This window comes from Colletotrichum karsti (genome assembly GCF_011947395.1).
Source record: "Colletotrichum karsti strain CkLH20 chromosome Unknown Scaffold24, whole genome shotgun sequence".
Classification (NCBI taxonomy): Eukaryota; Fungi; Ascomycota; class Sordariomycetes; order Glomerellales; family Glomerellaceae; genus Colletotrichum; species Colletotrichum karsti.
In genome coordinates, this window is record NW_024065924.1 from 622,905 (window position 1) to 645,628 (window position 22,724).

At 54.2% G+C, this 22,724-nt stretch overlaps 8 protein-coding genes across 8 annotated transcripts; 3 read left to right on the forward strand and 5 right to left on the reverse strand.

The window, feature by feature from the left end:
* Positions 1-616: 616 nt before the first annotated feature.
* On the forward strand, positions 617-4,133 carry CkaCkLH20_07677 (signal transduction protein; the record flags this gene model as incomplete). Its single annotated transcript, XM_038890394.1, has 6 exons — positions 617-702; positions 824-903; positions 981-2,854; positions 2,904-2,993; positions 3,046-3,340; positions 3,397-4,133. 6 exons carry the CDS (start codon positions 617-619, stop codon positions 4,131-4,133), a joined length of 3,162 nt encoding a protein of 1,053 aa, XP_038744444.1.
* Positions 4,134-4,379: 246 nt separating this feature from the next.
* Positions 4,380-6,089, reverse strand: CkaCkLH20_07678 (aminopeptidase I zinc metalloprotease; the record flags this gene model as incomplete). The annotated part of the gene is made up of 1 exon (XM_038890395.1): positions 4,380-6,089. The coding sequence occupies one exon, from the start codon at positions 6,087-6,089 to the stop codon at positions 4,380-4,382; it is 1,710 nt and encodes a 569-aa protein (XP_038744445.1).
* Positions 6,090-7,286: 1,197 nt separating this feature from the next.
* On the reverse strand, positions 7,287-9,179 carry CkaCkLH20_07679 (uncharacterized protein; the record flags this gene model as incomplete). Its single annotated transcript, XM_038890396.1, has 3 exons — positions 7,287-8,359; positions 8,410-8,752; positions 8,808-9,179. 3 exons carry the CDS (start codon positions 9,177-9,179, stop codon positions 7,287-7,289), a joined length of 1,788 nt encoding a protein of 595 aa, XP_038744446.1.
* A 1,334-nt stretch (positions 9,180-10,513) lies between these two features.
* Positions 10,514-12,219, reverse strand: CkaCkLH20_07680 (cytochrome p450; the record flags this gene model as incomplete). Its single annotated transcript, XM_038890397.1, has 3 exons — positions 10,514-11,459; positions 11,528-11,989; positions 12,035-12,219. 3 exons carry the CDS (start codon positions 12,217-12,219, stop codon positions 10,514-10,516), a joined length of 1,593 nt encoding a protein of 530 aa, XP_038744447.1.
* A 1,916-nt stretch (positions 12,220-14,135) lies between these two features.
* On the forward strand, positions 14,136-15,216 carry CkaCkLH20_07681 (uncharacterized protein; the record flags this gene model as incomplete). The annotated part of the gene is made up of 4 exons (XM_038890398.1): positions 14,136-14,278; positions 14,343-14,639; positions 14,699-14,997; positions 15,098-15,216. 4 exons carry the CDS (start codon positions 14,136-14,138, stop codon positions 15,214-15,216), a joined length of 858 nt encoding a protein of 285 aa, XP_038744448.1.
* Positions 15,217-15,615: 399 nt separating this feature from the next.
* On the reverse strand, positions 15,616-16,914 carry CkaCkLH20_07682 (uncharacterized protein; the record flags this gene model as incomplete). Its single annotated transcript, XM_038890399.1, has 3 exons — positions 15,616-16,467; positions 16,528-16,655; positions 16,707-16,914. The coding sequence occupies 3 exons, from the start codon at positions 16,912-16,914 to the stop codon at positions 15,616-15,618; spliced, it is 1,188 nt and encodes a 395-aa protein (XP_038744449.1).
* Positions 16,915-18,392: 1,478 nt separating this feature from the next.
* Positions 18,393-20,018, forward strand: CkaCkLH20_07683 (6-hydroxy-D-nicotine oxidase; the record flags this gene model as incomplete). The annotated part of the gene is made up of 3 exons (XM_038890400.1): positions 18,393-18,485; positions 18,551-18,779; positions 18,847-20,018. The coding sequence occupies 3 exons, from the start codon at positions 18,393-18,395 to the stop codon at positions 20,016-20,018; spliced, it is 1,494 nt and encodes a 497-aa protein (XP_038744450.1).
* Positions 20,019-20,093: 75 nt separating this feature from the next.
* On the reverse strand, positions 20,094-22,408 carry CkaCkLH20_07684 (uncharacterized protein; the record flags this gene model as incomplete). Its single annotated transcript, XM_038890401.1, has 9 exons — positions 20,094-20,302; positions 20,411-20,573; positions 20,630-20,750; positions 20,941-21,144; positions 21,209-21,458; positions 21,515-21,581; positions 21,644-21,688; positions 21,753-22,308; positions 22,365-22,408. 9 exons carry the CDS (start codon positions 22,406-22,408, stop codon positions 20,094-20,096), a joined length of 1,659 nt encoding a protein of 552 aa, XP_038744451.1.
* Between the last annotated feature and the right edge of the window lie 316 nt (positions 22,409-22,724).

Consider the following 22,724-nt stretch of genomic DNA (forward strand, 5'->3'; position numbering starts at 1 on the left):
CTGCCTAAGTTGAACCGAGATGTCAGCCCAGTCAAGCCGGAATAATCCGCAAGGGGAACATAGTTGAACCCTGAATATTTTGAAAAGAGTTTCGGTACGCATCCCGGGTGGCGTCCGGCGCTCCGTGACGGCGAGGCGGGGCCGCCCGCAGGTAGTCAGGTCCAGGGCGACCAGGATGAATGAAACGATGTTCATCTGGCTGTGTGGAAAACCCAATCTGGTAGAGGGTTTGCGGCGGCAAATGACGGGGTTGAGGAAAAAGGAAGCATCGCGAATTTCACTATGTTTCTTGAAAAGAAAGTCCATCGCTGGTGACCGGAAGAAGAGGCCCGAGCTGATGTAATCCGAAAGCCACAGCTAAGCTTATCGTGCTTGATAAGAATATAGCGAGTGACTAGCGATGACTTCTGCTCGAACGGCAATTGGCCTGCTGAAGAGACGCCCTATTATTCGCATCAGCAGCTGTTTCGTTAGGGGAGCAGCTGGAGGCTCAGGCGTTGCATGATGTGCGATAAGATAAGATAGAAACGGCTCAATGAAAAAATCCAGATGAAAGAAAAGGCGGGGCGATTGGTCCGAGAGAGAAGCTTAGCGAATAGAGGCGAACGCCTCGCCCATGCGCACCTTCAGAAAAAAACAACAATCTCCCCCCGGCCAAGACTCTCTGATCGACGGGCACAGGCATCTCTCACTCCTGTGGACGTTCGTTTCCGTCTCATCAGATTGTCAAAACCGTCCGCATCGAGGACAGTTGCAACCCTGAGAGCAACCCCTCAGTTTCATGGCGTCTACTCGCCAATCTCACCCAACATTGCTGTCCTAGCAGTCCCTCGCTGCGCCGCGAATTCGGGCGCCACTACGTCATGAAGTTCGCGAAGCAGCTCGAGCAGGACCTCGTACCAGGTACGGCAAGCCCCTGAAGCACTGTCTGTCTTTCTCAATTGCTTTTTTCTGGTACTGACCCCAAGCCTGTTGGACAGAATGGCGCATCAAGTACCTGAACTACAAGGCTGGCAAAAAATACGTCAAGGCCGTTTCTCGCGCCATCAACCGCGCCAACGGCAGCCCCCAGGGAAACGGTAGCAAGACCGACAACCGCATAGCGTCCAACTTCTTCCATGTGTCGCCGTTCAAGCATGGCAGCACGAAGGCTACGAACCCCGACGAGAGGACCTCGCTGCGAGAGGGTTCTGCCCCGGTGGGCTCGGCGCGTCAAAAGCCCGCGACGCCTGCACGAGCGATCCCCTCGTCCGCACACGACGGAGATCGGAACCTGACGAACGGGCCGAACGATATGCAATATGGCAGCTTTGTACATACCCCGCCTCAACACGAGGGCACACCACTGGATCGCAAACCTACGTTCGAGCTGCCCGGCCCGGCTATGAAGGTGCCCTCGGCTGCGAGCGAGGCCACTCCACAGGTTGCCCAAGCCCACGGAAGCATGACGGCAAGACAAGCGCTGCAACGAAGTGCGTCCATGATTGCGGACCCTCGAAATGCCGATCCTCCTTCGCCAGAGCACACGCGGACTCCTTCCACGTTGAGGCTGCCTCACCCCGCTACCGTCGGGCCTGGATACGGTGCCTCGCCGAGAGGTGGACTGCGGAGACTGTTTTCAAATGCGTCACCCCTTAACAGGGCGGGGACCAATCCTGAATACGGCCTCCAAGGACTGGCATTGGATGTCGTGAGACAGAAAGAGAAGGAATTCTTCGAGTTTTTGGACTCGGAGCTGGACAAGGTGGAAGCATTCTACAAGATGAAGGAAGACCAGGCGGGCGAGCGATTGACGGTTCTCAAGGAGCAGCTTCACGAGATGAGGAATCGTCGCACGCAGGAACTGCACGCCCAGAAGCGCCAGGCCGAAATCGAGTACATGAGCGGGACGAACGGAGACAGCGACGACGCGAAGAGGGGACCCCTTGGTTGGATGGATCCCGTTAGGTCTAAGATCTTCAAGCCTGGGCCCAACTCACGAGCACTGCAGAAGATGGCAAGAACACCGGTCATGGCGCCGAGGGAAGGACACGATGCAGGAAGGGACTACATCCGTCGACCTCCAGAGCACGAAGTTCCCTACAGGTCCGCCAAGCGCAAGTTGAAGCTTGCCTTGCAGGAGTTCTACCGCGGCCTCGAGCTGCTCAAGTCATACGCCCTCCTCAATCGGACTGCTTTCCGTAAGCTCAACAAAAAGTACGACAAGGCTGTCAATGCCCGCCCTCAGTATCGGTACATGAACGAGAAGGTCAACAAGTCGTGGTTCGTCAACAGCGATGCTTTGGATGGACATATCAAGGCTGTGGAAGACCTCTACGCTCGCTACTTCGAGCGCGGAAATCACAAACTCGCTGCTGGCAAGCTCCGGAGCATGGCTCGCAAGCCCCGCGACGAGTCTGGAAGTGCCTTCCGTTGCGGAATCCTTCTTGGAACTGGCGCGGTTTTCGCGATTCAGGGGGCTGTATTCGGCGTCAATCTCCTATGGGATGATGATGATAAGGTACGGCAGCAGACAAGCTATCTCCTGCAGCTTTATGGGGGGTACTTCCTCATGCTGCTACTGTTCTGCATGTTCTGTATCAACTGTGCCATCTGGACCAGGAACAAGATCAACTATCCCTTCATTTTCGAGTTTGACACACGGAATAACCTCGACTGGCGGCAGCTAGCCGAGTTCCCGAGTCTGTTCACATTCATATTTGGTCTCTTCATCTGGCTCAACTTCAGCGAGTACGGAACCGAAGAGATGTATGAGTACTACCCGGTAGCTCTCATCTTTGTCTCGGTCCTCATCATCTTCTTTCCTGCCCCCCTGCTCAAACATAGAAGCAGGAAATGGTTTGCATACGCTCATGTAAGTTCCCTGTAGGCATGCACTTATGGACCTAACTAACATCTTTAAGTGGCGTCTCTTGCTCGCCGGCCTTTACCCAGTCGAATTTCGAGATTTCTTCCTCGGTGATATCTACTGCTCTTTGACATATGCCATGTGTGTAAGTAAACCACCGCACTCCTGTGACCTGTCGGTTGGCTAATTGGTCAAAGAATGTCGAGTTGTTCTTCTGCATCTACGCCAACGCCTGGGAGAATCCCGTCCAGTGCAACTCGAACCACTCGCGACTCCTCGGCTTCCTCGGCGCTCTGCCTCCCATCTGGCGTTTCCTTCAGTGCCTCCGTCGATACAGAGATACCCGCAACATCTTCCCCCACCTCGTCAACGGTGGGAAATACACAATGTCCATCCTTGCCGCCATGGCTCTTTCGCTGTACCGCATCAACAACACTAGAGGGAACCTGGCAATGTTCATCGCCTTCTCGACCATCAACGCCGTCTACACGTGTAAGAAGCTTACCCCTACATCTCCTCGCCCGCCTCAGTACTGACACACACCCTAGCGCTATGGGACCTCTTCATGGATTTTTCCCTAATGCAAGCCCAGTACAACTTCCTCCGCGAGATCAGAGCCCTCAAGAAACGCTGGCCCTACTACCTCATTATGGTCCTCGACCCGATACTCCGCTTCGCATGGATCTTCTACGCCATCTTCACCCACGACACCCAGCACTCCACCATCGTCTCCTTCATGGTCGCCCTCGCCGAGGTCTCCCGCCGCGGCATGTGGACCCTCTTCCGCGTCGAGAACGAACACTGCGCCAACGTCAAGATCTACAAGGCCTCCCGCGACGTGCCCCTCCCTTACCCCACCTCGCCCCCCTTCTCGCGCTCCCCCACCGTCGCCGGCGTCGCCAAGGACGACGACGAGGTCGCGGAGACGACTGCCCCCGTGCGGGAGACCGCCACCGCCGCCGCTGCGTCGGGCACGTCGCAGCGCTTGGAGGAGGGCACGGTGCGCCAGCGGAAACCGTCGACGATTCTCAACCGCAGCTTCTCCAAGATCCTGGCCGAGGCGCACAGGCAGGATTTCGAGAAGAGGAGGAAGCCGATCGAGGCGGACGAGCCGCAGCTGGAGGAGGCCGGGGGTATGGCTAGCGACGACGACGACGGGTCGGATGACGATGATGACGATGAAGGGGATATCGGGTCGCCCGGGTCTTGTGCGGACTCGATGGAGATACAGGAGGCCGCGGACCTTGCGGATGATGGTCGCGAGGGCACGAGGTCTGGTCCGTGACGGGGTTGGCGGTAATGGTAATTATAGATATTTAATGTCTGCCAGCGATAATGAGATTATTTTTAAGGGTGGGGAGTTCAAAGTTCAGTGGTGTCCTGGATCGAAACGTATCCATATTGATGCGTCTAGTTGTGCTAGTTACATAATCTACAAGCAATTCGTAAATCATACCGCCGTCCACATCTACACAATTGCGCCGCGCTGAAACGCCCCTTTCGTCTTACCAAATTACATGCTCTCTCTATCTTAGTGCCACTCGCCGTCGACCTTCTCCCACAGGTCCAAGAAGCCCTTGAAGAACTTGACGCCCAGGCCGGGGTCCAGGGCGCCGGTGGTGGCGCGGATGGAGTGCATGCTCAGCTGGGGCAGGCCGGCGTCGGCGGCCTTGACGCCCATGGCGCTGCTGAGGGCGGGGCCGACGGTGCCGCCGCTGCGGGTGTCGTTGCGGATCTGGAAGGTCTGGGTGGGTGCTCCCGCGAGCTCGCCGACGCGCTGGAGGATGGCGGTGGAGACGGCGTCGGTGGTCATGTGGCCGTTGCTGTCGCCGCAGATGGCGATGCCGACGTTGAGCTTGGGGACGTGGTCGTCGAGGTAGAGGCCGAGGAAGTTGGGGTTGCCGGCGTGGGTGACGTCGGCGGAGAGGAGGAAGGAGGAGGCGAAGGTGCGGGCGAGGACGTCGGTGCCGAAGGGGACGGAGTCCGCGTGGGTTGTGAGGGACTCGACGGCGCGTTCGATGGTGAGGGGGAGGAAGTTGGAGCGGGCGCCCTGGCGGAGGAGGGAGCCGATCTCCTCGTCGTCGAAGAGGGCGACGAGCTTGATCACGCCGTCGGCGGGGTCCGAGTCGGCGGCGAGGAGGGCGGTGAAGGCGGCCCAGGAGCAGAGCTTGTCGTCGATGCGGCCGCCGAAGATGAACTCGCGGTCGAGGCCGCCGGTCTGGGCGGGCTGGGAGTCGTAGAGCTCGAGCTCCCAGTTGACGATCTGGGTTGGGGAGGAGAGGCCGAGTTCCTTGGAGACGAGCTTGACGAGCTTCGGGGGCTGGGTGTTGATGAAGGCGCCCTTGGGGCCGAGGGGTTCGGCGGCGGCGGCGGCGGCGGCGTCGGCGTCGGGGTTCTCGAGGCCGATGATGGGGACGGCTTGGGTCTCGGGGTTGTTCTGGCCCATCATGCCGACGCCGAAGTGAGGCGCGAGGGTGGGGATGCGGGCGATGGGCCAGTCGAGGCGGACGAGCTTGGAGGAGGTCTTGTTGTTGTCGTCGCGGACGATGACGCGGCCGCCGATGGAGAGGTCGCGGTCCCACCAGGTCTGGTTGAGGGCGCCGGCGTAGGGGGCGACGCCGAGCTGGTGGTACCCGGCGCGGGTGGGCTTCGTGCTGACGGGCTTGAGCTTCGCGGTGAGGGCGTCGATGTGGCCTGCGATCATGGCGACGCCGTTGCCGGGCTTGTAGGCCTCGCCGACGGTGAAGGCGATGAGGCCGGTGCCGTTGCGGGTGGTCCAGTACTTTCCTCCAGGCTGGAGCTTGTCGGACCAGCTGTCGCGGGCAGGGAGCTCCGTGAAGCCGGCGGCGGCGAGCTTGGACTTGAAGTAGGAGACGGCGTGGAAGATGGTGGGGTTCTCGGAGAGGAAGTCGACGAAAGGCTGGGTGTAGGCCTCGGGCTTGCCGGCGGAGACGGCGCAGAGCTTGCAGGCGGACGGGGAGGCGCGGGTGGTCTGCTTGACCTCGCTGTAGCGGAGAGCGTTCCAGCACGACTCGCAGACGGGGTTGGAGGCGGCGGGGCGGCCGTCCATGTCGGCGAGGAGGAAGGGCTTGGAGGCGACGGCGGGGAGTGTCGTCGAAGTGGCCATGGAGGGCGCGGGGGATTGGGATCGCGAGAGGGCCTCGGCGGCTTCCATTGCTTGAAGGCGGAGGGAGAGGGAGGAGACGCGGGAGCGCAGGGAGTCGGGGGTGTGTTTGGTCATGGTTGGAAGAGGTCTCGAATCGTGGTTATCGCGAGGGAGGTTGCTTTGGTGTTTTGGTTATCGGGTGTATACACGCGCCACGAGGAATTGAGTGACGAGGAGACGGAATTGCGTGATATGTGAGGTGCCGAGGCCTAGTTGAAGCTAGGTGTTGTGTTTGTGTAGAACAACGAGAGCGGGCCGGGCCGGAGCAGTACGTGTAGACGGAAGGTTGTGGACGGCGACGGGATGGCGAAGAAGACAGCTGGAGCTTGGAACGGATGTGCGACCTGCCGGGAAGCTTTAACACGCGCAATTGATACCCAAATCGGGGAGGAAAGCACTCGGAGGGATGGACCTTCCTGACTCACGCCGATACGGACCCGGTCCCTAGTTGGATCGGCTGCTTATCTTATCGCTGCGATCGATTCATTTGGTTGCCATGGTCACTGGTGGCTGGTTGTCTTGCTGGGGGGTCACTTGACCATATTCAGAAGGTCACAAGTGCGGAGGACGGGAGGACCGAGAGCGAGACATGCATTGTGGTGTATTCCGACTTTGCACAAGTGCTCTGCCGTGATTTGGTGCGCAATGGCATCATTCTGGTTGGACTATTTACATGGATGATGAATTGATGGAAGGTGAACAAGTAAACATGAAGCTGACTGATGTCAATAAGTCCAACCGGGTTGCCTTATGTAAGCGTTCCTATTCACCAGCCACAACATGATATGTGGCTGTGCTTCTGTCCGGGGCTGAAGGTATCCCGTCCCGTCCTGTCTTCGACACATCCCCCAGGTCGGGAGCTACCGTTGTTCGGTTTCGCTATCGAGATGAACCTATAAGTTCATTTGTCGTGTTCTCGGGTTCTTTGGCAATTAAAGCAAGGATGAGGACTGAGACATCATTGACACTGTCCCTTTCAATTTGAAGTATCTTGCTTACATATTGACTTTCATGAACTCATCAATATTGTTGTGTAATTTATAGACGCAAGTATACATGCATAATCGAGCTTGAAGTGCTCCCATGAGGTTTCTTAACTTTGCCACTGACTCTGTGGTACCACCTGGTTGCAAAGGGTGTCTGAGGCTATGGGCCTGGCGCTTGCAGCCTGGAGATTACCAGTATCAACTATTTACCAATCGACTTTTCAAATAACCTCATATCTCATTAATCGAGGTTTCCGATCAAATCATAAGACCAAATGTCCGTGGCTTAAAGTTGGATCAATGAAGGTCCTCGTCCTCCTGTCGACTCCTCCACCTTGAGAATTATATCTCGTGCTGCCTTTTCCATTCCTGCCAGCGTCTCGGCCCGCTCAGGCCTCACTTCACGCAACTTGACTGGGTGGAAAATCAGCGGCAGCATTGAAGACTTCCAAGCCCTCACACCCTTGACATTGTTGACGACAATGGTTGCGACTTGGAGAGCGATGGCAACGAGGGCAAGCCCGGCCGGATAGCCAAACCAGGCCCACCTCACGTGGACGTAGATCTCTTCGCGAAATGCCTCTCCATACACCGGCGTCGAGTTGGATGTCCGTAGGTACCGGGTCATGGCATCTGTAGTATTGCTCAGTACCTGCGGCAAGTGATCCCGCTGAGACCACAGCATTGAAGCCACAGTGTCGAAGTTGGAGCTACCGTAGGCTGATTGCATCGAGACGGTGAAGGTCTTCTCCAGCTGCCCTGAGAGAAAAGTCCTGTCTTGGTTGCTAAGCCAGTAATTGAGGTTAGGCCCGGCGCTGGAAGCGAAGATGCGGTAGTCGATTTGTGTAGCATCGTCGTCAACGGACAGCATCAGGTCCCGTGAGGTGACACCGGGGTTTTTGGCAGTGCCGTTGACGATCACAAGTCCGGCAAAGCTTCGTTCGCAGAACTTGAGGGAGCACTCGCGAACTTGATAGGTGCCCCCTGCCCCTCCTGCGTTGCCGGTATACGTAGCAAATCTCACTAGATCAGGCAGCGCGCCGGATGCTTTTCCTGTTGAGCTGAGCAATGTCCAAGAGCTCTTTGAGGCTGAGATTTTTCTGCTGCTGATAGTGAGGTTGAATCCTCCTGGTGTCAGGATGTAGCAGTTCTCGAAACGAGCGGCCATCGCAGTATAATTCGGATAACATGGACCGAAAGTGGAGTTGGACGATACATCCTCGCACGAACTACACACGCCCAGAGTTGTTATAACAGGATAGGTGCAATTCCCCGTCGGGCAGGTGTACGGCTGGTCGGTTGATTGCCCGAACAAGCCCATATAGAAGGCGCCCATGTGGCCCTGAATGGCTTCCTGCCCTGCGACGTTGGTGAGCAATTGAAGCGATTCTCCGAGCGTCACGACTAACAATCTGGGGCGTCTTGCGGTTCGAACCCTTGAGCGAAGCCATGCGGGTACAGCCCAGACGCCATGCCTTGGCCTCTCACCGTCGTGGCGGAGCCGCTACCGAGCGAGACCGGTCTAGGAGGGTATTCGATGATCTGCTGTGTCATGGGGTCAATCGCGAGGGCGGCAATGGTGACGAGGCAGCCGGCGACAGCCAACGAATTGCGAAGTCCCAGCCGTGCCAGTAGCTGCGAGGCTCCCAAGGCACCGCGGCTTGCTTGATCGAAAAGCTGCATGTCAATAGCCCGACCTCCATGTTGGAAGTGCATCCACTTGACCTGGCTGATGCATGAAGCTACCGAACCCTAACAATTGTCAGATCAATACCTGGCCGGCTGAGCAGGGATAGATTCTGCTTACCATGATTGCGAGATTGGTTAGTGCAGAGAATACAGATACCAAGGAGTTGGGTTGGATCGGCAGAGGCCATTCCCTGAGTGCTCGGCCGTCCATGAGCGCGAGAACTGCGGCAATGGCGGCGACGCTGGCTATGCTGAGTATAACGCTGAGAATCTCGGGAGTCCAGTCGAAGTGAAAGTGGAATCCGCGAGGTCGTCCAGCCGGCATCTTCTCCGAAACGGTCAGGCCCTCACCGTCCGGAGACATCTCAACCAGTGAGGGAGCATGACGGTAGTAAGTTGCACCATTTGTGGTAGGCTCATAGGGGGAGGTGGTTTGTTCTGTGGTGGTGACAGGAGAGCGAACTAGTTTCTGATGGTGTTTGAGAGACATCGTGATGTTGCAGTGACGGTTCTCAGGCAACGCCGGCTATCTCGAGAGTCTTGCGAAGAAGATCTTGCATGGTAACAGACTTCTTCTCCGGGCCTATCCCTAGACTCCAGCTTTATAACTCTGGAGCTGGACATTATCATGAGCTCCGTCGTCGAGAAGGCTGAAGGGGGTTACTTGCGAAACACATAACGGAAATGAGATGTCACAAGGCAGCCTATCTCATCGACTTCTGCAAGGCTTCAGGACACGTGCATAAGGGACATCCGTATGCGCATATCTCTCCGGCTTATATCCACCAGTACGAGGATCTACATTTGTCGAATTCCGGGGGACAGGAGTTATCCGTGAACTGCAGTTCTTGCTGTACTCCGCACTCAATACGATAGACCAGGCAAACCTCCCCCCTAGTACTGCATGGCTTAGATTGGCGTTTCGGAGCCTTGGCGGTTAGCTCGATCGACCGAGGACCTCATTGGAGAACTGTGGAGGTGGTTGCATTTGGGCGGCCAACCAACTCATAATTACCGAGAACACCATCTTCTCGGCCTAGTGGAGGGGCTGTCATTGTCAGATCCTCCGGCCCCATTTCCAGAAGAGTACCGGTATTCGGCCATCCCCTGCGCGGTCCGTACGGTGACCTCCATGGAGCCCCGAGTTATCGGCGAGTTAAACATCGAGTAGGTGCTCGGAGCAATCATTTTGACCAGCAGTAGCTCGAATTGAATACTAAGACCCGTTGTCTTTGTTCCTTACTTGAACAAATCTGGCAGGTCTGGCCTCGAATCACATCACACGACGATGTCACCGTCACAAGGTGGGCGTAGACGCGGCGCGTATTTCCGTGAACCAAGTGAAATTAAGCGCCTAGTTTCCAAATGCTTAATCCGTCAAGTCACAGGTGTATTAATTCGGCAGAAGGATTCCATATTTCTTTCTCATCCTCGCCATCACCTTCACTGTCGAAGAACGACGATACGTGATGTAGTGCACGTATCCGAGGACTTTTTTCAGTGGGGTAGGAAACGACTGACTGAACATATAAGGATTGACTGTCATAATTGGGGACAACAATCATCCTTCTAAATACCCCGAGGGAGGTTGAAAGAAGCCACTGGACGTAAACTATCCTCATAACGTCCCACACCTACCTCCAGGCTACCCCCACATCTAGCCCGAGAACGCAAGGGCACCACGGTGCATACCGAGTATCAAATCTGTACGAACGCCTGGTGACTTGTTTTCTCGTGGCGATATGCTCTTCGGGCGCCAGGGCCAGATTCCGAATGTCCCTCGTCGCGGACCATTTCACAATCAGGGTGGACATCTCCGTGGAATCAAGCGACCGACAACTGTAGCCTCGCACCAGATTCCCCAACCCGAACATCCCATCCTCCCTCAAACTCCTTCCGTGGTCTCACCAAGACAGGCACGGGCTCTCCAGGCGAAGGTAAGGCCGAGAAGTCATTCGCAGCTTTCGGCTTCCTCCCCTTCAGATCTCCCTCGACCTCGACATCGAGCCTCAGAACGAGCATGGCAACAAGCATCATGATCCCGCTCGTGGCGAACCACCTTGCAGGGCAAACGTGCGGAGCAACCCCCCAGACCGAAAACGCATGCGGCAGCATCTCGCTCGCCGCAGCTACGCCGGGCGTGCCGGGCGTCTTCTTCATCTTGATGAATCTGTACGGGTCAAATTCGACCGCATCGGGGCCCCAGGTCTCTTCGCTCCGCAACATCGAGACACCGTTGAGTTGAAGGTAATTCCCCTTCTTCAGCAATATCTGTCTCCCGTCGATGGTGAGGCTGGTATCTCGGAGAACCTCGCGGATATTCGCATGCACCGAGTTCACACGCTGCGCCTCTTGAATCGACGACAGCAGCAGCGGGCATGCTGTCTTGAGGACCGAGATGTCGAGCATAAAATCTGCGGCAGCATCGCTGGTGATGACGGCTTTCCGGACTTCGTCGCGGATCGCGTCGACTAGCTCTGGACGGGAAAAGATCTCGTAGACTGCCCAGAAAGTCGTCGGAGCGTAGTTGGCGAGCATGGCGATATCGAATCCGATGTTGAGGCGGCCCAGGTCGCGTAGTGTAGCGCCGGCTTCCTTGAGGATGCGGCATCTCTCTTTGACGATACCCGACGCTTCTTTGTGGCCGCCGCGGCGGATGTATTCTTCGTATCGTCTGCCGTTCCGCTCCCTGGCATTGATCGCGTCCCTTGCGAAGAGTCTCGACGCGAGGCCTCCTAGTACAAGAAGGTGAGCTTGTTCAGCGAATGTCCTATCTCAGAGATATCAACATAGATGTCCCCAAAAGATTTGTAGCTATGCGCAAGCGGGTTCACAAACCAAAAGTCCGCTTCATGTTCAGGGTCGCGGAAAGGATTCATCGGCCCGAACATGCCCTCCGACGCCGACACCGCAACGAGATGCCTGAGCCACTCGTAAAGCTCAATGTGTGAACCCTCATCTTCTGAAGCCTTGCCGACCAGGCCATTTACGAGTGACGACATGACCTTGGCGGCAACAAGAGACATCGCATCGAGGTCAGGGCCCGCGGACAGCGCCGCACGCTGCGCTCTGTCATACTCTCTGGCCTCGGGCGGACCCTGGAGGTGATCGTTTATGCGGAGAGCAATGTCACCCAGCCCGCTGAACTTTCTCGAGGTTTTGGCCGAGAAGGGTGTGAAAGACAGAGTCTTGGCATGCCGTTGGACGGCGCCGATGAAGCTGCGCTGAGAAATCACGTAGAGTTTGAAGTTGAATATAGGCAGCGTGAAGATACCCGACTTTTGCTTAGATCTGTCGAGCCTGCTTAACCATGTTATCCTGATATGGCAAGGAAAGCGGACTCACGCGACATGGTCGTAGTACCGTCCGGCACCGAACCTCCGGATGCCGAGGAGGTGGCCGATAAGTGGGACGCGGGACCGGACGTGATCCGGCTCGAGTGGGTCTCGGGAGAAGAAGATGGCCGAATCCAGGAGGTAGGAGCCGACGATGAGGGCGAGTAGTGTCAGTAAGACCGTTGAAAACTCCATGACTATATATCTCTGGATATAATACGCGGTGAATGCAGCGAGAAGGAAAATTTGGACGCACGTTCTGCGTATATATGATCCGAGACATTACGCGCTGCCTGTCTCGTCCTAGGCCCATCCGTCAGCACTTATCCCCGTACATGCGTCGCCTATCTTGCCCAGCATTTCTTTTGGAACTTCAGTCCTGTATTGGCATGTGCTACGTGTTGTCTGGTTGGTTTCCTCGAAGGTACAGGAAGCAGGTGAATCCAGAACCAATTGATCGCGCATCTCTTACAGGCCCTTGCATCGAATCCCAGAGTGCCCAGAGTAACAGGGAAGCAATTGGAGTGCCGTAATATGATGTACAGTCATTAGAGAACTCACCAAGGAGTTGACCTTAACGTCAATCCAGTTAGACTCTAGTGTGCTGGCCCCTTTTCGAGACTAGCATCGTACGCAAAGGCGCCACCCATGGAGTGGCTCTCTTCGTTGGCTTTGAGCTCCTAACCTCGATATGCTGGTGGCTGAGGTATCCTGCCAAGGCTGGACACGTCGACGTTGGAATCACCAGACTATCGAAAGGCGGATATCCACTAGCCACCCGATGGTCCACGACAGGTAATGTACGTGCGCGATATGCAGTTCGTGCTCCGCCTTCTCGGCATCTTTTCTATGCTGGAAATGTATTTCGCATCAACTATGTAAATATTGTATACTTCACACTCAAATTCAGGTTCTCGGCTTTTCGAGCTTTTTAAGACCTTCTGTGCTGGGCCGCTTACACGCCATGGCCGACGATTGGGTCGTCGACCCCTCGCGATCAAGTTTGACAATCCAGAGTACAAGCCCTACTATTTCCGCATCAGTACCATCGATACACAGCTCAGAAAATACGTCTAGTACCTCCAGCAGTTCAAACGGGCGGCTATCGAGCGCAGCACTTGGAGGAATCATTGCTGCGTCGGTCGTCGCCGCATTACTTGTAGCTGGACTTCTAAGTTTCCTCTGGGCGAAACATAGACGAAGGAGAAAAGCAGGCAGCACAACAGACGACAGACATTCTCTCGTTCTCGGCGAGAGTTCGACATCTAGCGGCACCAGAATCATGACGAAGACAAGAGAACGGAACTCAGCTCGGGGCTCGTTGACGACTCGGAAGGTACACGAGGGCGAGATCCGACTCCGAGACAGATGCCGCCGATATTAGAGGTTTTCGACGAGCCTATGCCCAGCTCGAATCACATAAGACATTTGTCTGATGGACTGAGCAGTCAGAAAGCTGTTCGGCAGCCACGATTTTCTGAGGAGTAAGGCCCTGGTCTGTTGGGACTTTGTTTGGGTATCTGCTGATGATTTATCTAGATTATGATATATGAGGGCCCGGACAGGAAGATAGCGGATTTATCTTCGTTTGCTTTACTGCGTTGCCGAAGCTTTTACATCTACCCAATAGTAAAACGACAGCAGAAAAGTTGTGACTGTGGAGTGTCTGAACGTTAACTATCCCATGTGACTGGTGTTCGTGGCGATGGCATCAGCTAGCCAGGTCCTCAACCACCAAGGTCAACTACTAAGGTCGTTAAAATCTTTGCGGTTGAACCGTTAAGATAAAGTGTTTGATTTGAACGTCCGCTATGGACTCACACAGCGACCAATAGCCATCAATACGTTACAACATAAAAGCTCTCTAGCCAGTACAAAATCTCAAACAACGATATTGAATGGAAGTATAATTATAAGGCGGGCTTTATTAAACTTTGCTCAACTATCGGTAACGACGATAGCTTCACTCTTAGTGTCCCAAGTCTCTCAAGGTCCTGGTCCATTCGGAGATAAGTCACAAACACTCACATAAAGTGCAAGAACCCCAACTCTCAGCAACCTGACTTGAACTTTTAATCATTGAGCCGTATTGCGGAACAGCTGTCAACATCATGGTTTCTCTCACTCTAATTGTCTTGACCATAGCGGGGTTATGTGTCTCCTTCGTTTGCGCAGTCAACACACCAGTGTCGAAGGACAACATCCACATTGGAGACAAGGACTGGGAATGGTGGTTTGCCGAGAAGGGCTCTCCGTAAGTTTACCATCCGCCGGTTAACACATCCAGGTTTCCCTATCTGACTGAGTACATCGAAAAGGATGTTCCACTTTGCACTCGCAAACGGCAACTCTCAATGCTACCCGACATGGCCCTGGCGCCCCGACGGCTCCAAAACCCCTCCGGCGGAAATGGATAACTGGCCAAACATCCGCGGCTGCAAGAAGCCCGACAACAACCTGGGCTTCAAGTATACATGGGGCGTCCCGATGCCTGTCTACTTCACCGTGCGAGAATGTGAAAACCGCAGCCGCCGCGGTAACGGGACCAAGGAAGTGCGCGTCACGTACGGTTTGTTCTACGAGAAGGACGGCTTCTTCAGCAACGGCCATGATTAGTACGCCTCCCTCATTCCCAATGATAAGTGTAACTACAATACTAACAGTTGAACCACAGCGACTGGGAGAATGTCGTCGTTACGTGGCGGCAGTTTGGCGACAACTTCCTCAAAGACGAGATCTGGGTGTCGGCACATCACGGCGGGAAGAAGAAGATAGGATGGGAGAACGTTCCCCAGACGGCTGACCCGTCCAACTGGCTCGAAGACGGCGGGAAGAATAACGACCATGCCAGAGTCTACGTGGGCTGGTGCAAGCATGCCATGTTCTTTGACAGGGCCGGTATCAAGGACGTGCTGTCGTGCCTGACGGACCTCGAATACCGCACCCACGACTGGTACTACGTGGCCCGAAACAGTAAGTTTCACTGTTCATCTACCCTGACACGTCTTTTCTTCGTCGGAGTAGCCCGTTACCCCCTGGTAAACTTGCATACTGACTGTGGAACACCAACCAGAGAGCGACCTCCTGAATGCCAGTCCCGGCACAAAGTACTGGGACAAATTCGTGAACGAGGAATGGGGAAAGGCGTGGAGCAAGCCGTCTAACGAATATTGGGCATCTTGCGACAGGTGAGCTCCGAACCAAGCCCGCCGCGAGAGGTCATTTTATGACTTGCAAGACGGCAAATGACACCGTTTCTGCGGAGAAACACCATTTCTGATCTTTACGGATCATTCTATGTTCCGCGTCATTGAGCCTTTTTGGCCAAACTCAGATAGTTTTATTGGTAAATTGAGTGTTAAAGTATGATGTCAGTGTCGTGTCATTCTTAGCCGAGACGGCCTTCAAATTGAGTCAAGAGATCGGGCGTTCGATGAGGACTACTGTCTTCCTTTCTCGCAATCGTTTTCCGTGGCCTGACGATGGTCGTCAAACATCATGGTATCATGTACTCCATGCTTCCCGTAGAAATCCATACTCTTACATATTCACATGCTAGTGTTCTCCTCACATCAGTCTTCGATGAGAGTTCTAACGACGCTCATGAGTGACCGACATCTGTACTGTCTTGATGATAGCCTCCTCATCACTGGCCTCTGAGCGGCTCTTCCTCCGGTTGTGGGTATCTTCGAGTCCAGCTTCGTCGGCCTCCGTCTTCCACCTCGTCTCCGAGCCGTATGGTCTGTCGCACAGCTCGAGCTCGTCGATAGTGTCGAAGTGCCTTCGCTTGGGCTGCGAGCTCCCGAACGTCCGCATCGCGTACCGCATGCCTCCTGAAGCAGCTCCCTTGTTGCTACTTTCGCCGCGAGTAGATGCCTCGCCCAGAATCTTGGGCGCGACGTGGTTGAGGAAGATGCGGAAAGTCGGCAGCGAGCCGCAGATGATGATGAGGTTGGCCTCGACGATCAGCCATAGCGTGCCTTGCGCGAGCACAAACGTGGTATCCTGGTTTTTCAAACTGGGAATAAGAATTACCAGACGAGCCACGGCAGCTCCTAAAGTGATCAGACCGGTTCCGAACCACGCAACAAGCGCTGCCTTTTGCTTCCACGACATTTGTAGTTGGTAGATAGTAGGCAAGGGAAGAGCCATGAGCATGATGTCTGTGACACCGCCCATGATGGCCTGGAGCATGTAGACGGGAGGGCGATCGATGCAGTTGGTGCCGTCGAATAGTCGGAGGTTCCATGCTGCTTCGATCGGGGTGCAGGCAAACTGGACGGAGAACCACACGGCGGTAAAGGCGGCGACGGTGATGGCGGAGGTGAACATGATGGCGTAATGATACCAAACGACGGGAGATAGGCGGTCGTAGAAGATGCATAGCACCAACTTCGCTAGTACGGTTCCCGGAATAACAGTCAAAGTCGTCGCATGAATGAGCTGTGAGGCAACGCTGGTCAGCAATTACTTCTGTCATCGTGTTGGCTACTGATGTCTTACGGTTGTTTCCCAAATAGCATCGTCAATAGACATCTCCCAGATATGCACTCCCAGGACGCCTTGGGTGAGGCAATGAAGGATCAGCGACTGGGCAGTGGTAGTCAGAACCCATGCCGCAACGATCATGTCTGAGCTCCAAATTAGAATGGACAAACTAATTAAGTGTCGAGTTGACTTACAATCATCGATACGCCATTTGCGCAAAATGAAGGTTGCTGTATAGATACGTTGAGACAAGAACAGAAAGGCAACCGAGAACATGATGCCAAACGCCCAGTAACTCGAGTTGATGGTCGCTGTGTCCTTGAAAGGGTGTGTAAAGTTGACTTGGTAGCCCTCCGGAGGTGCCACCAACACCTCGACGCCATCGACAACGGGGAAAGACATCTTGATTCAGGAGAAGATACCGCTGCGAGTATAATCAGATCCGTCAACCGGCCTCGTCAACTGCGCAGGAGTTTTCTGGTGACACCTTCGGTTGAAGTAGAAGCAAGAAGCCACAGATCGGGAGTGTAGACGGGTGCACGCGAACATTTACGGGACGGGCTTCATCAAATTTTGAGTCTCCGTATGCGACATCTATGAGAGAATGCCTGTCGCCGCGTTGCATTTTTGTGGCTTTCGTGGGCCCTTGCTACGACAAGAGGGTTTGGAAGAACAAAGGGGAGGACCGGGAAGACACACGCAGTAAATGTTGCTTAATCGACATGCGAGTTGCGGCCTCCTGGCTCGGGACTTAGACGGCTGGCCTCCCGGCCCAGGATGTTAGTCAGGGCAGAGTTGACATGTCACTTGCTCTTCAGTCTAAATGTGCCATTTCACTCTTCTACTGCCGGGATGTTGGGCTGCCAGGTGTGCTTTGCTTGCTTGGTGGTGCGTGGTGGAGGCTTGACCGGCAGCGGTATTTCACCATCACATGCATGCTCCGATCTACATATGCAACCTCATTATTCATGAGCAAGCTCCTGAGTCCTAACAAGCGTGTACCCCTTGAGCGTCAGTTGTTGGTGCCCAACGTACACATCTTGGCTCAAAATCCCTCGACCTCCGTCTTCAACAGCAATAACACCATAGTCTGAGTCGACTTGCACTCAAGAAGTTGTAATACCAGATATTGCGCGGCAAAGAAATAATGATCATCATGCAAGTCTACTATAGGATTTGTTCGGGATTAAACTAGGAGATCCTAAAAGCGGTTCTGCTTGCTTCAATTGCAAGAAGGCAGCCAGCCACCCAGCGCATGAAATCGGAATTCTTCAGCAGCTTGGCATTATGGACCGCAATAAAATCGTGCATTCCTTCAACGGTGAAGTGGGTATTTGACTGAAGGTCCCCAGGGTTCGAGAAGATCAATTCCTCCTCTCGTCAATGTGGGATGCCAGACCCGCCACACTATCTTTGAATTCCCCATGCAGCGGAAGCGGCCCCGGAACCCCGGGAATTCGACAACGGGTGCAACCATCGCAGCATCCGGGTGCCGGAGAGAGTACCCGTCGTCATTCATTGGATGATACTGGCCAACAGCCCGAGTCAGTCGACGCCAGGAACAGGAATTCACCGAGTTCGTAGCCGTTTACGGATGCCATGTAACCATGAACCAACAGAAGCGAAGGAGTGAACCCCACGGCCATCCATACTTTGCAATATAACACCTCGTTCACCGGTGCTCATCAGCGGAGACCTGCGACCTTATTGAGAACTCGTCCCGAGAGAAGCGCGGCAAGCGGCCTCGTCCGCGACTCCGGCAGCTGCATGGTCGCAACCATCCCGCTCCCCTGACATGATATACTTTTCTTTTTAACGGCCATCTGGCATTCCATTTGTTTCATCCACCATGTTCCAGGAGCTTGGTAGTACATGTAGCCATGAAGTGTTCGGCATTAGTCCTCGGCGCGTCCGCTGCTTTCGCGTCTCTCTCAGAAGCTGTCCTCCTTAACAACACCATGACTGATGTTGCTGTAAGTTTCGTCACTTTGCATAGTACTTCACCCCGTGCAATTGGCTGATCATGTTTGAATGACAGTGTGACATTCTTGAGGCCACCGGCCTCAAGGTTCTGCGCCCCGGTACCGAGGCTTACCAGTCGCGAGATGAGTCCTACTTCTCTGTCTCAGCTCAGTTGAGTCCGTACTGCATTGTGCAGCCCACGTCCGCCGCGCAAGTTGCTCTCGCAGTCACTGCTTTGAAGACGACTGCTTGCAACTGGGCCATTCGCGGTGGTGGCCACATGACATGGGCTGGCGCGTCGAACAGTAGGTGAACCCCAACAGCAAACAGTCTCCTCTTAAGTAGACACCTGCTGACCCGAGTGCTCTTAAGTCGATGAGGGTGTTACCCTCGATATGGGGCTGATCAACCATGTCGAGTACTCCCCCGAGACCAAGGTTGCCAGTATCGGTGCTGGTGCTCTCTGGCGCGACGTTTACTCGGCGCTCGCGCAACACGGCGTTACTGCCCCTGGCGGTCGCACCTCGACTGTCGGTGTCGCTGGTTTCCTCACTGGCGGCGGTAACAACTTCTTCAGCGCCGAGGTCGGCTTGGGTTGTGACAATGTCGTCAACTTCGAAGTTGTCCTTGCCAGCGGCGAGATCGTCAATGCCAACAGGGAGACCAACTCTGACCTCCACAAGGCACTCAAGGGCGGCTCAAGTAACTTCGGAATCGTGACTCGCATCGACATGCAAACCGTCGATGTCGTTGAGATTTGGGGCGGCCAGGTCGTTTACCCTCTCAACACCACGGAGCAGCACATCGCCGCTTACGTCAAATGGGTCGACAACATCCCCAACTATACCAAAGGCTCAGCTGTGACGTTCTGGGCGTACTCGCCTGCCGCTGGAACCGTCGTCTCCGCCGCCCTTCACGATACCTCCAACGCGGAGTGGGCACCGGCGTACGATGACTTCCGCACCATCCAACCCCATTCCATGGACACGTTGAGACACGACAGTCACTTGAATATGACCGTCGAGCTTGAGGAGCCCACTGGCTACCGCCAGATCTGGATTACTCTCACGGGCAAGAACGACGCTCGCTTCATCCGCCGTGCCGTTGAGGCACAGGCCAAGTTCATCGACGGCTGGAAGTCTTCTCAGGATGCCGACTTCCTAAACTACATCACGTTCCAAGCTATGCCTACTCTCCTCTTTGACCACTCGGTTGAGAAGGGCGGAAATGCCATCGGCATGGATCGCGAGAGCGGCAACGCCATCCTTTTCCAGATGCAGCACATGGTTCGCTCCGCCGACGCCGAGGCCGAGGCTCGCAAGCAGCTGGTTGCCATGCGCCAGGAGTTGAAGGACTACTACATCTCTGAGGGCATTGATGTCGAGTGGGAGTACCTTGGGTACGCGGATGGGACTCAGGATCCTCTCAGTACCTACGGTGCCAGCAACATTCAGCTTCTGAAGGATGTTGCTGCCAAGTACGACCCCGAGCAAGTTTTCCAAAAGAGAGTTCCGGGCGGGTTCAAGATTTCTAATGTTGTCTAATACTACGGAATATTATCCTGCGAGATGGTTGAATGCTGTTTGCCGTCCGTACAAATACATACTGAACAATTGTAATTACCATTGCGTATACGTTGCCTCAACGTCGCCCATCACTGCTCCGCGATACTTAACCTCGTATCGCAGAGTCGCATTGCCAGGGCGAACGTTGAATTCAAAGTTCAGTCTCCTCCACTTTCCCCGCCTGCCAGTTCCCTTGAAGCTTTTTTCTTCCCAGATGATTTTTCCGGGGATGATGAACCTCACTTTGCACAGTTCCTTGACAACTGTTGAAAGACAAATAGATCAGCAAAGGTCTTTGCCACCATGCTGGTCTGTCCCAAGTCCATGGGGGAGAGGGGGGCCAAAAACAGAAATCGCATAGTGAAACTTACTGGCGTCATCGTATCGTGATGGGGGATGAGCCTCTTTGCAAAAGTACAAAACATTCTCAAACGCCTCATCGCCACGGGAAGAGAACAGCGACATAAGTCCTACACCTTGAAGGGACTTGTATAGATTGATAGTCAGGTCCTGTCCTTCTTTAATTCGGTCGCCCTGGTTACCAATGGTCAGTACATCAATGGAAAGAATTGAGGGCTTCAAAAGCATACCCTGCGCACAAGCCACTCCATTTGATACCCTGCCCAGTAGCTACCGTCAGACTCATCCACATATCGGTCTCTCAATTCGTGCCTCGCTGGATCGAATGGCTGGCTCGTGAGAACACCGTAGCTGTATTGCGATATGCGTGAACTGATTGTTGATAGCTCTACTCTGGTCATAGAACTTGAGCAGGAAAGGCTCGTTTGTTCTACCCGATCAGCGTTCTCGAGACCCCACATGCAAGCACCCCTACAAATTGACGACCAACTGAAAGAAAGTATTAGTATGGCGAGCGTAAAGAGGGGTTCTCGACACTCACGCCCCGTCAACTTGCAGTACCGAAATGTTTTGGTGACGATACGATGTTTCTAATCGATGGTGAAGGTATTTGCTTGATCCGAATCCGCCGACCAGCAGGATGGACTTCACTTGGAGGTTCTCAGACTTGACCTCGCTGACTTGGTTGTGAACCAGTACCTCGACCTGGCCACAGACATGGTCGAACACGGTCTGAAGCATGGACCTGTTTAAATCATGTTACTAGTGTCCCTCATCCATGGTGTAAAGAGTAGAGTCATTTGGCTTACTGTTTCAGACTAATAGTCTCATCCAGGATTCCTTCCTCTTCATTGTCTTCGACACCCCTCAAATCGACTGAATATTCCTTGCGGCTCTGGTTTGGCCCGGCCGAGAAAGATCGCTTGACTCCAAAATCGAACGTCCGAAGCATCTTCTTCTTGTCGATTGATCTGATACCCTCGTATTGCCTCTCGCCCACCAGCGTCTTGATGCAATTCTCGAAAGCAGTGTCTAGGAATACCGATCCGCAAAGGCCGCCTAGACATGCACACTTCAGCAAAGATCACCATCTTTCGGGGGGGTACATTTCTCACCTTGAGCCTCAACGCACTCATCAAGTCTGAGAGGATCTGTGCCCTTGACTCTGTAGCTGATGAGATCCTGCCGATCGTTCTTTTGTAAGCTTATCGTTTCGAATGAGGCGGACAGAGACCTGCACGCACCACCGTTCCACCACCGGCATCGCAGACGACAAATATGTCACCCTCCTGTGGACACCATGATGTTAGTTTCTGCAGTCGATTCCTCTCACGAAGATACATGTAGACTTACCTGCAGTGACTTCTCTTCGGATTTGTCTCGTAAGGTTGCAATAGCTGCAGCAGAAGGCTCTGTGACAAGCTCTATGTCTGCCTTGGCCGGCATACCCGCTGCTCTTGCTGCTTTCAGAGTCTTGTCTTGAGTAGAATGAGACCAGATGGCCGGGACTGTCACCACTATGGCGATGTCGTGACTATTCTCCCAATGATCATCTCCGATCCGCTTGCGAATATTCTCTCTGGTGTACTCCCACAATTGTCTGAGGTAGTCGGAAACAACGTCCTGGGCTGATAATCCTAGTTTCTTCAGTAGTTCGCTGCTCCGACGGACCTCGGTTGTCGTCATCTTTTTGTCGAGATAGTCGGGTTGGAGTAGTATCTTGAACCATCGAAAGGCCTCCTCTTTCAGCTCAACGTCATAGCCCCAATGCTGTACTTTGCCATCTTTGTACGAAATGACGGTTGGCACCTTGTCTGCATTTGCATTCGTTGCGTTTGGGTTCGGCCAGTCGGTAATAAGGCGAATCTTTTTCTGACCTCCGTTCAAGGCCCATGACACGCCCGAATGTCTGCGAAATGTTTCGTGGTCAGTACTGTAAAATGATCGAGATTTTTGTTATCTTACGTTGTCCCGAAGTCTATGCCAATGACAATCTTTGGGGAGGCCATCTTGAAACCAACGATTGAACAGGTTTGAAAGTCGAATTAGATGTCGTCGTCGATACACGAGCAGTGAACACGAAAGGATGAAGGATGAACGAAAGCTCCGGCGGGAGGGGGACCCCTGGACTTCACTTTTCCAAACAAGCAACTAGGAATGATCGAATTCCGAGAATCGGTCGCAGACTCAAAAGCCATGTGTAATGCGTGGCCACCTGAGTAACGGACTACGATAAGAATCGCTGTTTAGGGTAGGAAATGGCATGAAACATTGAACCCAGCCATTTACTTTGCAAGCCTAAGTAGCAGTCAGCTCGTTGCGCTT